This window comes from Hydractinia symbiolongicarpus, chromosome 8 (genome assembly GCF_029227915.1).
Source record: "Hydractinia symbiolongicarpus strain clone_291-10 chromosome 8, HSymV2.1, whole genome shotgun sequence".
Lineage (NCBI taxonomy): Eukaryota > Metazoa > Cnidaria > Hydrozoa > Anthoathecata > Hydractiniidae > Hydractinia > Hydractinia symbiolongicarpus.
In genome coordinates this window covers 7709288-7723590 of record NC_079882.1, presented here as the reverse complement: position 1 = coordinate 7723590, position 14303 = coordinate 7709288, and the positions used below count along the sequence as shown (strand labels likewise).

The 14303-nt window shown below is 31.6% G+C and overlaps 1 protein-coding gene across 2 annotated transcripts; it reads left to right on the top strand.

Annotated features, from left to right (window-relative positions):
* Positions 1-531: 531 nt before the first annotated feature.
* On the top strand, positions 532-14109 carry LOC130655817 (myosin-11-like). 2 transcript variants are annotated; one of them, XM_057458621.1, is made up of 10 exons: positions 532-671; positions 3710-3787; positions 4674-4759; positions 5359-5478; positions 6662-6687; positions 7813-7911; positions 8301-8354; positions 8424-8477; positions 11235-11296; positions 12135-14109. In XM_057458621.1, exons 2-10 carry the CDS (start codon positions 3723-3725, stop codon positions 12352-12354), a joined length of 786 nt encoding a protein of 261 aa, XP_057314604.1. In that variant the 5' UTR covers positions 532-671; positions 3710-3722; the 3' UTR covers positions 12355-14109. The 2 variants fall into 2 exon arrangements, with proteins under 2 accessions (XP_057314604.1, XP_057314603.1); XM_057458620.1 differs by having other exon boundaries at positions 541-671; positions 3703-3787.
* The last annotated feature ends 194 nt before the right edge of the window (positions 14110-14303 follow it).

Genomic DNA, 14303 nt, shown 5'->3' with positions numbered 1-14303 from the left:
CCAAGTTATATAAACATAGAGTCTTAAAATGGGTAAAATCATTTTTGAATATGTCCAGGCTTAGCGAAAAGCAAATATAAAGGATAAACATACTTTATATAAGTCGTGTGTTGACGTCATGGAGCTCTCTGAACTACCGACTTTCTTTTCACAGCTTTTTGCAACTTATGCTACTTAAACATAAGATTAATTGATTTTGATGAGCCTTTTCACACTCATTGCCAAAGTTTTCGCTGAGGACATGCAAGTAACCCCCTCGTATGCAGCTATTAAAGAAAAAACTGGGGATTAAGTTGCTGGATTAGCCGCGAGAAGTAATTGTGTAATTGTTTGCTCGCAGGATTAAAAGAAGTGAGAAACAAATAGCATGTTGTACTACAATAGCTTCTTAATTATGTTATCGAATAGTTACAATATTTTGTGTTACTTACAATCAATTTTTGATTTCCCATCTGAAAATACCGTGAACAATAGCAACAGAAAAACAACAGTTGTTTTCTCCCCTGGGGTCTTCTTGCGTCATACCGTTACATTTTGTGAATCTGTTACACGAACTTAGTAATGATAAACAAAAAGAACAGATAATACAACGTGCGTCAACCTGTCAACCAGGACATTCATAGGACTTTTCAAAAATTGAATGATCGTATTATTTCGGCTACAGAATTAAGGTATATATTTTATTACATGTTGAAAATATAACATAATGATGTCAGAGTTAACTCTAATAACCTGTTCCCATTTAATATCTTAATTCTTTTCTGCCGTTCGTCGCGTGTGGTCTAGCTAACTCCTACTTTTTCTTTGTGTCGAAGGAAGCTTTAACAAATTTTAGCGCCAGTCTCTTTTTCCACTTGATTTGTTCGAACGTTAATCTGTTAATTGTAATTTTTGGCTGTTCTTATGTTATCAGTGTGCTTAATTATGGTGATACAGAAGGTGCTGATATTCCTGTGCAGTAGTCAGACTGTTCTCCTTTGTTGCTTTCCAAATGAGGGTAAAAGTGGACTTTTCACAGCAAACCTTCACAGTAGAAATCTTAATTAGACAGAATTTAGAAGCAAAACGGCATTAAAATGTCGCAAAATGGCAAAGATTAAGCAATATGTAAAGCATATTAAAAATTTGACTAAAAAAAAGAAGAATTCCTTGAAAAATCCAGTATTGTATTTATGAAGGTTTCACCACAAAAAACATTATGATTACAGCATTTGTCTATCATTTTATAATGGCTGCTTAATCTGAATACTGACCCGTGATCGGTTCAACCAGTATTATGATGCGAACCCAACCGCAAGAATAAGGTGGATAGAATACATGGAATTACATAGTCCCGATATTTACTTGCATACGCATCTAGCTAAGTGATGATTACGTAATGCCTGATGTGCACGCAGAAATGGAGGTAAAAATGTAAACAAACTAAGCGAACACATTAACTCCATTTCTGCCCACGCAGGAAAAACACAGCACTATGATATATCGATGGTAAAGGTAAACTATCTAAAAAATATTATTATGCATATTTTTATACGGGAGTTCCATATCATGCATAATGTTTACAAAAAATATGCTAAACTTATTTTGAACATATTTCCTTGAAGGCGCAAAGGATATAACACCTCTGAAAAGGCTTTTTCTAGAAGAAAGGGATGATTTAAATATTTTCATGGAATATAAAATTTGTCATTCGGAAGAGAATGTTTTTTTTTTCTATATATCATGAATTTTTTGCAAAAAACCTCAAAAAAATTTGTTTTCTTTACAGTAACCTTAAGGCTTATTAAAAATATAACAAAGGATTAAAATGGCATACTCTCCCCCATGCATAAATTATTTCATTGGTGAGCTACCTGAGTGATGTTTTGGCTGTCTATGCTGTAACATTCACAAATTTTTCGTACCAGTGAATTTGGTATATATAATATGGTAAATCCCAGATGTAAGGCTAAGGATATCATGCCGTATCCATGCAGTCTTGCCAGTGAACGGAGAGGATAGAGAGAAAAGTGAATTCAAGTAATTTTGACGTTCACATAATACAAAGAGTCTTTGCTATATTTATCAATTAAATTGTATCAAATATAGCATTTTCTGGAAGTCTGTGCACTGTCTACAATCTTTATTTGTTTGTTTACAGTATGTGTGCCTTTTTTTTGCCAGCCTTATGTACAGGACTTTTGTAATACAAAGTTGGATGTAATAATAAATTTCCATAGGGTTCTAAGATGCAAGATGGTGGTGTACTTAAACAGAAAATTATCTTTTATTTAATTTATAAAATGGATGCTGTCTTTTTCACAATAAAACAAAATTGCCAGAAAATTATGTATGCGGTTTATCTACACCTTTGTCATGTGCGTTAAGACCATGGACAAAAAAAACTTTCCTCTTATTGTACTGGCTTTTTGCCAAAAGTACCTGTACCTCAAAAAACTTTCATGCAACCAAAAATCTTTGGCTTGTTTTTCAGGCTCTACTTTGTTCAACATCATGGCCTGTTTGCATCATTTAATATTGTTAACGAAGAGTAAAAATTTTTTGCATAATACCTGATTTGTAATTAGTTAATTTATCGAAATGGCACATTATTCTTCATTGTCTGTGGTAGATTTAAAATAAAATTGCATGCAACAATAGTGCAGAATAATTTTAAGCCACTCATTTTATATATTATTTTTTCATCAATATTAAAGATTTATATGATCATTATGTAAACAAACAGCTCTGGTGCCAATATGGAAACTCTATTTTCTACATCAACTATGGTTCTCAGTTATACACCATCACTTTAGCCAACTTCGTGAAATGCTGGTGAGCAGAAAAAGGTTTTGCAGAGGTTAAGTGAAAAGCAAATTATCCAAAACTCCTATTCCCTTAATACAAGGGCACTGAATTGATGACAAAACACCCTCATAGTAAGCACAGGCCATAACACTCCAGGTTTTCCAAAACAGTGCTGTCAATTCTGTTGACTTGGCCACAAGAAAAGGCAGCACTAGAAATAAACAGAGTTGTGGGACTTTATTGACTATAACTTCATTGAATTAATCAAATGCAGCCTTTTGAGAACTCTATGCCAACAAACCTTCAACTAAATGTGATTGTGAAACCATTTGCAATATGTTTGCCATTACGTGTTTTGTCAAATTTATATGCAAAACTTTTTTGAATAGCAAGCAGACTTGTTATTAAGAAAACATAGTGAAATGAATTAAGAAAGAGAATCTTTGAATGTTTTTTCTTTTCAAGACAATTCCTTGCCTGTCTAGTTTCACAGTAATATAGGTTAATAAATAATTCAAAAAGATAACTAGATATTAAAATGTCATGCTCCATTGTGTACAATGTTTCTTTTTGCTCAAACACACCAACATTTTGATGCCAGTATTATGACAGATCCTAGACTCAAGGCTGAGAATATGATGTGAAAGCTAAGCAGTGTTCGCAAGCAAGAAAAAGGTATATGGCAAGAAAAGCTGAAATCACCTAGTTTAGACATTTACGTAAAATGGATGGTATACTCTTGTTACTTGTCTACAACAAAATTGAAAGTAGCCTAGTTCCCAATAGCACATGGCAATTACCAGCGCGAATGCCTGTGTGTTAAGTAATCAGGCAGACAGCATTTGATTTTATTTTATAAAATTTGATTTAGAAAGGCCAGTAATTTCAAAGTTAACATATACTGTTATATTTTAGTTTTTAGTCTTTTTTACTCAATGGCAAATCTTAGTGGTGAAATTGAAAGATTAACGGCTGAATTGGCACAAGAAAAGGCAACAAGGTACTTGCATATAGATATAGACCTATATATTCTTTCATATTCCCTTGTGTGAGTGCTTGGATTTTGATTTTGTTAAGGCATTTAAGTTTTAAAAAATAATAAGAAAATTACTAAAATGTTGCATATGTCATTTTAGTCAATAATTGGTACAGATTTTCTTTTCATTATTTTTTTACCCATAGACATGCACTTTGAATTATCAAGGCTTAGGATCAAGAATTGTAGAATTTGAAATGTCTTACAGTATTGACAACCAGGACACACAATATCAACAATTAGGACACACAATATTTTAACCTGAATGGTCTGGCTTCACAAAACTTTGTGTTTTGGATTGTCATAACTTACAAGTAAAATGAAAAAAGTTAGATAAAAAATAGCATTGTTTTAAAATATGTTCCCCAAACATCCCAATACTTCCCTAATCACGCCATTATTTATTAGATTCAAAAACTTTTATATATTCAGTAAAGGTGTGGTAAAAATTCATACAAAATGAAAAAGTAAGAATTGATTTCTGATCTCTTTTTTTACATTTTGAAGGGGAGTTTATTTCCAAGTTTTAGAGTTTAAAGCTCAAAAACATTAAAAAAATATTTTGTGGTTTGATATGATTTTTAGACTGATTTTTTGACATTTACTTTTTTAAAAACAGTCAATAATTTCAAAAAAATCTGACTATAAGGTGTTATAGATTGACTGAAAGTGCTGTTTATTATCTCGGTGAAATTTAATATCTAGTTATGGAAATATTACATCAAGTGTGAATAGAGAAGCCTAATGCTTTAAAGATTGTGTTGACATTATTTCATAACAAAAATTAACCTTTGTAGTTTGTGTTTTAATTTTTTTTTTAGAAAAGCTTTTAACTATTTATTTATTTTAGAGATAGTTTGGAACAATTGACCAACGAAATTGAGATTAGCACAACTGAATTAGAAAATCAACTACTTGATGATAGTGATGATGCGGGTAAGAATATTTCCTATTTAAAGAAATAAAGAGGAACAAAATTAAATTTTTAAAAATTAAAAACTTATTAAAACGAATTTAATTAACAGGATTTAGTTCAATAGAGTTACAAAAGCATTAGAATGACTTGAGTCAAGAATTTTTTTAAAAAATGGGTTCGGTAACCTTTAAAACATCTACAATATCAGCTCCCTCGTTTTGTTTTGCATGTATTTATTTTAATTGTTAGAATATATATTTTTAAACTTTAATTACAGGTTTTGATTTAACCAAAACGCCCTGAATAATTACTCAATTTTTGATTTTAATTAATGTAAATTTTTAAATCTTGAGTTGATTTTGTGCCTTGTTAATTTCCTGGAATAAGTTAATCTCAATGTTTTTCTGTATATGTAAAGATAACTTTAACTGGATAATCTCTACTATGTTTCTATATAATATGCTGATTCTGTTGCAAATCTAAAAAACTTTAAGATGAAATTCGATAAGTGTTGTTTTGGACTGTAATAATGCTCATTTCTTGTATTGTAGGTGTTTAAACAACATTAACTTTATAACCATCAAATTTTACTAAGGTGCATTGTCACAATTTTTTTTAGATAATGAATGGAAATTAAGATACGAGGAGCAGTTTAAAATTAATTCAGAACTAAAAAATCAACTAGCATTTATGAATGAGAAAATCAAAGAACTGACAAAACTTGATGAAAATGAATCAGGTGTGTTATTATTTTCCTTTCCTTGTGTGTGGCAATAAACCCATTAATGTTATTTGGCTTATGATGTGCCATAAGAGAAATTGATATGTGCCATCAGAGAGTATGCAATGTGGCAAGACAGAAAGTGTGATGTAACTTTTTCTGTTGTTTTTGGGCACATGTGAAAGTGAAGTGACCTATGAATTAGGTTCTGTATGAACGCTCGCACATTACAGCTTTTCTCTGAATCCGCTTATTAACTATTCCTGATTTTTTGCACAAAGTTACGTATCAATAAATGCTAGAAATTGAAATTTTTGGATTTTTGAAAAAGTATCATAATGGTGCCATTTTGGGTAAAAAAAAACAAATTTGCCCCCAAAATAGGGTTTTTAAGTTTATTTCTAAAAATGATCGTTACTTGTGGTCTAATATGTTAGTAAAGATCATTATCTACAAATTTCATTTGGTTTAGTATGTGGGAAAACTCTGGTTGCTAATCAACGAACCTACCCCAAAATTAGCTAAAAATAGTTTTTTTCGCATCCTTATCTACATTTGTCACAGTTTATTCCAAAATCTGTTCATTAGGTTTTAATTTTTGGTGTTGTTATTGCAGCATTTTAAAAATTCAAGGTTACGATGTGGCTAGTCCCATGATAGGGACATAATACAGGCATGTTATAACGTGTTTCTGTTCGTTTTGTCTAGGTATCTGCAATAAAGTGGCATTTCTAAAGCCTTCTAGCTGCAGAAAATGATCCAGTTGATATAGTGTAACAATTTCATGATAATGCCTGAGCAAAAGCTATTTTCCCAAAATGTTATAAAACAGATTGCTCTTTAAATAAATCATTTGAAAGATAGAATCAGAGATAAATCCTTCCATAAAGTAAGAAATTTCTTGCCCAGTGAATTTGATAAAAAATGCTAACATTTTAAAAAAATGCCAAAGTAAATTGTTGCCAAAATTATTTTTTTGTTCAATGAGATTGCTGCATTTTTACCTCAACAAATAGATTATAATTTTCTGCACAATCCCCCTTGATGTAACCTAATTTGTTAATATTAATTATACAATTTCATAAGCAAGCAATTATTTTCATGAGCTAAATTATTTTATAAAAATACTGCAATTTGAACTTGGATATAAATTTCACCCGCAACATCTTACTATACAGGAATGTTACAATTTTATGTTTAGAGTTGAAACAATCGAAGCTGAATGATGTAAGTTTCTTCTTGTTTCTACAATCTGTACGTGCAGGTGTTTTAGCAATACACAATAACGCCCTGATTTTTCAATTATTTTTTTCAATAAACTCTAGGCGTTAATCACAATAAAAATCAAATGTTGATTTTTCAACAAAAAGGCTCTTTATAAAAGTTATTGAAAATATCAGAAAAGATATGTTCAATGCAGCACCGCCTTTTAATAATATTGATAATGATAGATATTAGATCAAAAAATATGTAATCCATGAACTAGAGAAAAATGAAAAAAAAGTTTACTTAACGCCCCCTTTTTAAGCCAACCCCCCCCCCCCCCACCTTTAAACGGATGCCCTCTAAAATCCAAAAAATTTCCCCCCAGGTGTTTACTTGAAGCATTGCTGTGGACTTAATAGTAAAACTGATATTGTTATAAGATTGTCATTTTTTGTTGTTGTTGTTTTAGAATAACTGAGAAACCCATGATTCAGTCAGGACATTTTTAATCTTTTTAAAGAAAACTTTATTTCTTTTTTTTTGTACATTCAGTAGTTTCTGTGTTTGTTTTTTAAACTTTTTTGAACTTTTATGAATGTGTTTTTGTGACTACAGTGTTTTTAACTCTGTCAGGAATTTTGAGATGGCCAAGTAGAAAATCCTTATTTTCCACAATATTGGCAAGAATTAGCATTAATTTTTAACCAATCTGTTGTATCAGGAAGATAATCCAAGGTTCAAATACAATAAAATCCATGTCGAAGATAGATGGAAAAGTGAATATAATGTCAGAAATTTTAGTAAAAAATGTCAGAGAAAGACAGAGTTATATTAAGAGGACTAGCATTATTCGATATTTTTCAAAAGAAAATCTGATATAACCTTATTTTTAGATTGTCTTTTCAGAACAAAGTTATTTACAAAAAATCTATGAGTAAAAATTCCCTATGTTTTTTTTTAAATATTTCCAGAAGGCAAACCTATGATTGTCTTTGGATTTCGCTCCTTGTTGAGGACACAAGAATGGAGGAATTGTATTAAGATACATTATACGCAGAATTAAAATCAGTAATCTAAAAACTATTTGACTTTTTATTTGGACAGTATAGATAAATGGCTGCTAAACAAAACGTGTCTTTGTTATAGACTGATTTGCGAAATATGTTAAAGCTACTTGAACGTGAAAAACGTCAACTAGAGGGAAACTTGAAAGATCTGGAATGGAAGCTTGACTCAGAGTCTCAGGTTAGTGTGTGCTTTACATTAATTACCTTTGGAAGTACAAACAACTTTTTTTAAAAAAAAAAATCATAATGGCAGCAGTTTTAAAGTTTTTGTAAAAATCCCTTAATATCAGTGCTCAGGCTTTCTTAAGGCTCCCTTAAAAATATTGACAAGCAAATAAAGTTAACAAGAATGGACTAACGTTGCATGTTTTGATAAACTTTTCTGAACTCAGCCATCGCTGACATATTGCAGATCTGATGGTGAAACAGACTCATTGTTAAGTAATAGCATTGGAATATATAATCACGAAGTATGCTCATGTAGAAATTGTGATAACCTTAGCTAGTGATCAGAAAGCTACCCCTTACCTGCATTGACTCTTGACACTAAAATGATTTTGTTTTTAGGATTTGTTCAGATTAAACGAAGGGAAGAAAAAATATAAACTGGAGCTTAATCAGGTACATTTTTAATGTTTATTCGCGTTGACTTTTTTCGAAGTTAGATTTAAACAAGTGATTCTCTTCCAGGCTGCGATGGCTGTAGATGAAGCGAGATTACAAGCGAAAACACCCGCCACTATTGTGAGTATTATTAAAAGATTATTTGAAAGATTTAAAGTAAGCAGTAAGTAAGCCCGGGTTGGGCCATAAATTTTGTCCAAGAAAAGACGGGTTGTTCCTAAAAAAGGTTGTCACCTTGAAATGACAGCCAAGTCTTTATTATATATGATGGTGGTGTGTATAACAGCTTTTTAAATAGATGATCCACGATAAACTGTTGTGGCCAAAAATTAATCAAAGTAATGTTTGATGACATGTTACACCCTGTTTGCTTTTAGCTACTAATTTCAATGTCAAAAACTTGCATATATGCGCAGTTTAATTTCCTGAGCCAGACTTTTTACCACGAATATAGCAAACGCCTCCGGAAACAGAAACAATAATAGTTGCTAATTTGTGTTGTTTTTTTGACCGCGAAATATTTCCGGGAAATTGATATTTTGCGGTTCTTTTTTTAATTGCCTTTTTCTCAAATAGTTTTATTCCCGGAAAATTTCTGACGTTAAAGTGGATAATTTCAACTTCTAAAAAACAAATCTTTAAATCCAAGTATTTAAAAAACCAAGAATTATGGGTTTTTTTTTTTATATCTTTTTTATTTCGAAAACACCCATAGTTATGTAGAAAATAAATAACTAATAAAATTTGTTAAAGATAGAAGGATCATCAACTTTAAGCTTGGCCAAATCTACCACTTATTTTTCTTGATTTTTTACTATTTAAGAAACAACAGTTTTAAGTTTAAAATGGTAAAAAGAAAATTCCGTTTTCCGAAAAAATTCCGTTTAACCGACACCAGGAAAACATTTTTTTGACAATATATACTGGACTTTTTCTCTCCAACGTTTTGTAAAACCTTAAATGTATGGATATATGATCTAGTATCTTTCACTACCTTTTACTTCCTTTATAAATGGAATTGTGTAATAAGTTACACCAAGGAGATAAACAAATTTAACTTTAACTCTAATTCCCCATCATTCATCCAGAAAAAGACTCTTGTAGATCCTGTTTTATATCTTCTAGAATCTGAATGTACCTCTGCGGGGGTAAATCTGTTATAATACTAGTTGCTGTGTAGTAGTATCACAATACCGATACTTTTGTTGAAGTTACATTCGTGTATCATATTCTCATTGTCAACTTCGTACCCAATTTTTTCCATATTTATGAAAAAATGACCTGAACAATAAGTTGGACCCGCTTGAATAGGATTCAGTTGGTTTTAATAGCACTTTAGTATTTTTTTAGCACTCCTAAAGTTCTGTAAGTGTATTTAGTTGTAACAGGAGCACCCTTCATTAAACATCTTTGTTTACCTGTTATTTCCCTGGCCGATTAAAATCAACATTAGCTCTCAGACGCTTTGTGTAGTCTTAATCGCCGTCCATAAGTTTCATGAAATTATGTTAATATTTAACGTAGTTTTTTTGTGCTTCTTGGTAGATAAACAACACGCGTGGGAACGTGTTATGTGAAAGCGAAAGTTTGAGATATCACGAGGTTGTGTTCCTATGTTGTTTTCTCCTAATGATCCTTAATACTAGGAGAACGGTCACTAATTTGGGATATTCCTGAAAAGATAATATATTCCAAGAAAAACTTGTGTTGGGAAATTGGAAAACTCCTAAAAAATCTTTTTTAAAAATCTGTTTCTTACTCACCAGGCTATGCAAGCTGTTTACTGTCTTTCTCATTGAAATTCCTCTTTTTTGTCTCCCCAGAAAACTCCTAGAATTAAATTTTAAAAAATAAGTGGCCACCCTCAATAGACTTTTATAAGAAATCCTTCTTTCAATGATTACTAGTTTTGATGTTGAGAAAACACATTTTTGGATACTTCCTGCCTACTTAAGTTCAGATAAACAAAAGTATTTACTTTTTGTGTATTATTAATATATGAAGCTGCATGCTAAAAGTTTTATTAAGTCTGTATTTATGTAGCATCATAAATGAAATGAATAATTAATTATTTTTTTTATCTTTTTATTAAACTGGTTTTGCAAGGCAGGCTTAATGTTTCTTAAAAAATCATTCATTTGAGCCTAAAGTATTTTTTAAATCTTATTTATATTTTCAAGCATTTTGAAGTCTCGTGTTTTTTTAAACATGTGTTTCTTATGCTACATGTATGTTAATCTTCTCTCTCTCTTTCCCTTTTTTTCCCCTTCTTTCTATTTCTCCCGTTTTTATGATAATCTCATTTATTATCAGATTTTTTTTATCTGCTATCAGTTGAAAGGAGATTTGCCCCTTTTTCTTCCATCAGGTTGGCAATATCTCCTCAATGTTTCTTAAGTTGTGGGGATTTTGAGCCTTTATGTTTCTTAAACTCGTGTTTCTTAAAAAAACAACAACGTGTATTTAATCTTTGCAAAGTTGGTGCAAAATGCTTGTTTCAATTTTTTTCCGAAGGTTTCAAAATAAAAAAAATGCAATCGAAAGTGTTGAAATGTAGAGCAGAAGATGTATAATTTTACCTTTCTTGGAGCAACAAAGTCAACTTTTTATCATAACTATTTATTGCATAGTTCCTAATTTTTAAAAAAGCCTTTAGAGCAGATAGTAAGCCTTGTCTTCCTGCTAAATTAGTTGACTTCTTTATCACAAACGCTATTTGGTGTTTATTGGAAGGGACGTTTAAAACAGGAATGCCTTTACAAGCATTAGGTCATGGAAGAAATGCGGACGTTTATTTGAGTCACTTTATGTTCATATCCATCTAATTGTTCCTTAAACGTTAAAATTTTATTCATAACGTTTGAATTTTTTTGTTAGGTGTCACCAATTCCAGGTATGAAATTCAGCACGAGAAAATCTGAACATTCTCTGCGAAACAGGTATGGTTTTGATTGTTTCTATCGTTACCCTTTCAAACTTTTTAAATGTTTTGATTCACCTACTCTATTTAACCAACCTTTCATGACGGCCTAAACATCAGCAACAGTGTTTCACGAAATCAATTAGCGGTCGAAATAGTTCCGGTTGTCATAAAATGTCTAGATTCTCCTAAATCCTGTCAAAAAATAAACTTTCTTGTTCTAATTCACGATTTTGCGAGACTTAATGTTTCTTTAGATAAATTTCAGCCTTATTCATGTTTTTATTCCAAACATATTTACAGCATAAAAAACATTTGTGGCGTCTGAATTCGTTATGCCCAGACTCTTACAAGGGTCAAATCAAACATGATGTAGTATTAGAATTTGGTAGCGTTTTTTTAATTTTACCTTACGAAAATTTTATTTTTTTTCGCACTGTGATGGCTAGACTGGGCGGGTTTCATTAATCTTCTTAATTTTTATCGATTTTGATGAACCGGAATATTAGTACAAACGAAGCATCTTTTTGTTTTTTAACAGAATTCATTTAAATTCTTTATAAAAGATGCAAGATATTTTTCTTGTAGTTTTCTTGTATGCGAATTTTCAATAGAGAATTGTACTAAATTCCTGTGCTATCAAAGACAATTTACTCTCAGAGAGTTTTACGTTGCAGCAAAATAATTTTTTACAGGTTCTTCTTAAATTAACCCCTCCCACGCCTGCTGTTAATCTACTTAATTGTGTCATCAGATATACACTTTCGTGCATGCCTAGGCATGCCTAGCATTATTTGCTCCTTTCACCGGCGTAATCTTTAAAAACATTTTCCTTCGTTTTATTTATAAATCTATAGGCATTATGGTATCCCTGACAACCACCGTATCTTGGATCCCCGCAAAGGACCGGTTAAACGAACAGCTGCAGTAAAAACATTACCAAAATTACTATCCAGCTATAAAGAATCGAAAGAAAAAGAAAATCTAAAACCAAAGAACCGTAAGATTAAAAGTTCTGAAGAATTGAGTAAGAATACGCCAGAAGTTATTGAAACCAATGGTTTTGACACTTCCTGATTAGGTCACATGATAAAAACAAAGCTAAAAATAAACAAACTTAAAATAAAATACTCTTTGTACATTTGGATTATTATTTTTTGAACTGTATATAGCTATATTTTTAGCCAATCGGTCTTCTGTGTTTACTAAGAATTTTTAAACTGAAACCGATTCTTTGTTTACATTTGTGCCTACCATTTTTAATTTTTATATTCTGCGATGATGTAACTTATTGTTTACTATAAAATTATTATAATATATTTCTGTTCTCCATGGGAGAGTTTTTTATACAAACTCTTTCTTTATCAAACATCTTTCCGGAACACAGAGAATGAGTGCAGTTGTACGTTTTTATTCTTTTAAAACTGGTTTCCATATTAAGTAATAAAAGGTATGCGTTTTCATGTGCGCGTGTTCTTAAATATTTTAATAATTTAATTCTTTTGTCGAAACCGTGTCAGCTTCTTATAAAGCAATGTGTCTGTGATGAGTGATGGGACGATTAAAATGACGTCACGTGTGGACACAGTATTCTAACATTTTAATTGGCTCATTTAAATTTTCTTACTGGGCATGCCCGTGGAATCGGAATAATTAGCATAATTTTATCGAAAGAAATTCCTGAGCTGGAAATAAAAGTCACAAGCCGGGACAAGATCAGATACACTTTGTAAGTACATTTTATAGTGCAGAGGGAAACTAAAATCTACATGGAAAACGACAATAACATGGATGTTTTAGTACCACCACCGGCTCCAAAAAAGGTGCATATACGAAAAATGATAAAAGTCTCATCTCGCGTGCGACGTAGATTGGATTTTGATTTCGCGGATTGCGCAGAACAAATCGCAAAGAAAAAGTGCATGGAAGTTGAAGAAGAAAAACAAAAGGAGAAAAAAGAAAACAATCAGAGGATTACGATGAACTCTAGATATTTTCGACCAATAATAGTACCACCAGGCGTTTCATCACCATGGATTGAAAGGTCCACTGGTTGGACAATAGAGTTTGATGATAACAAAAATCAAAACGAAGTTATGGATACCAGAGCTTTATCGGAAAAGAACATTTATAAAACTCCCGAGAGGAAATAATGTGCATGTATTGACGACATCACCGTCCTGAACGTACATTGAAATACGCGAGAACATGCAAATACACTTTCGTTTTCCCGTTTCCTCGAAAAACAAAGCAGGTGTTCTTATAGACATTCCACTTCTACCGAAAAACGTTTGCGGTAAATAAATCTACTGGTATCCAGTAAAGTTAATATATATTTTTAAATTTATTTTATTCAATTCAAATTACGTGATATTTTCAACCTTTTTACATGGTGTGTGAAGGCTTTACTAGGGTTGAAGGCTTTAAAAGGGATGCATTTGTTTCGTGAATATATTTAAGGTGAATACCGTATTATGAGTCTTACTTCTCGTTAAGTTGTTTGGAAGTAGCTAATTCCGATACTGTGACGGTAAAAACTCGCAAGCTCTATCAACTTTGACTCAGAGTCACTCTTCCTCCTTATATTCATGTAGCTTTTCAAACTTTGCCAGGGAGTTATTTTTTTGTCAACAGTTAAGTGCAATGGTTTGTAGCTTATATCCAACCTCATTACCAAGGTCTTTTGAATCTGAGAATCCTGACGGCGCCGACCCGTAGACGTATCCAGAAAGGAGGTCTGGGAACGAGGATGGTTAATATGTTATTTTTGTAATATACTGAATTGTAGCATAGATAAATTATATTTTAATAAATTTATTGTTCTAACAAAAACTGTTTTTTTTTGCACGCTAAAATTTTGATCAAAAGGTGATGGACTGTGCTGACATGTTTCTGTACAGCGTATTTAGATTTAAAAAAATATTTCTTTATTGCACAAGAGGTGTGGTCAATCATCCTAGCATAATTCTACTAACTAGGTTGACGTCAAATTGATTAAGTTGTACATGCTTACATCGTGAGCACAT

What these genes read in the sequence shown, in the direction of transcription:
- LOC130655817 (XM_057458621.1), top strand. Translation starts at nt 3,723, where the DNA reads ATGGCAAATCTTAGTGGTGAAATTGAAAGATTAACGGCTGAATTGGCA. An exon ending in ACTTGATGAAAATGAATCAG is followed by an intron (nt 5,479 to 6,661) that starts GTGTGTTATTAT and finishes TTTTATGTTTAG; the next exon opens with AGTTGAAACAATCGAAGCTG. An exon ending in ATAAACTGGAGCTTAATCAG is followed by an intron (nt 8,355 to 8,423) that starts GTACATTTTTAA and finishes ATTCTCTTCCAG; the next exon opens with GCTGCGATGGCTGTAGATGA.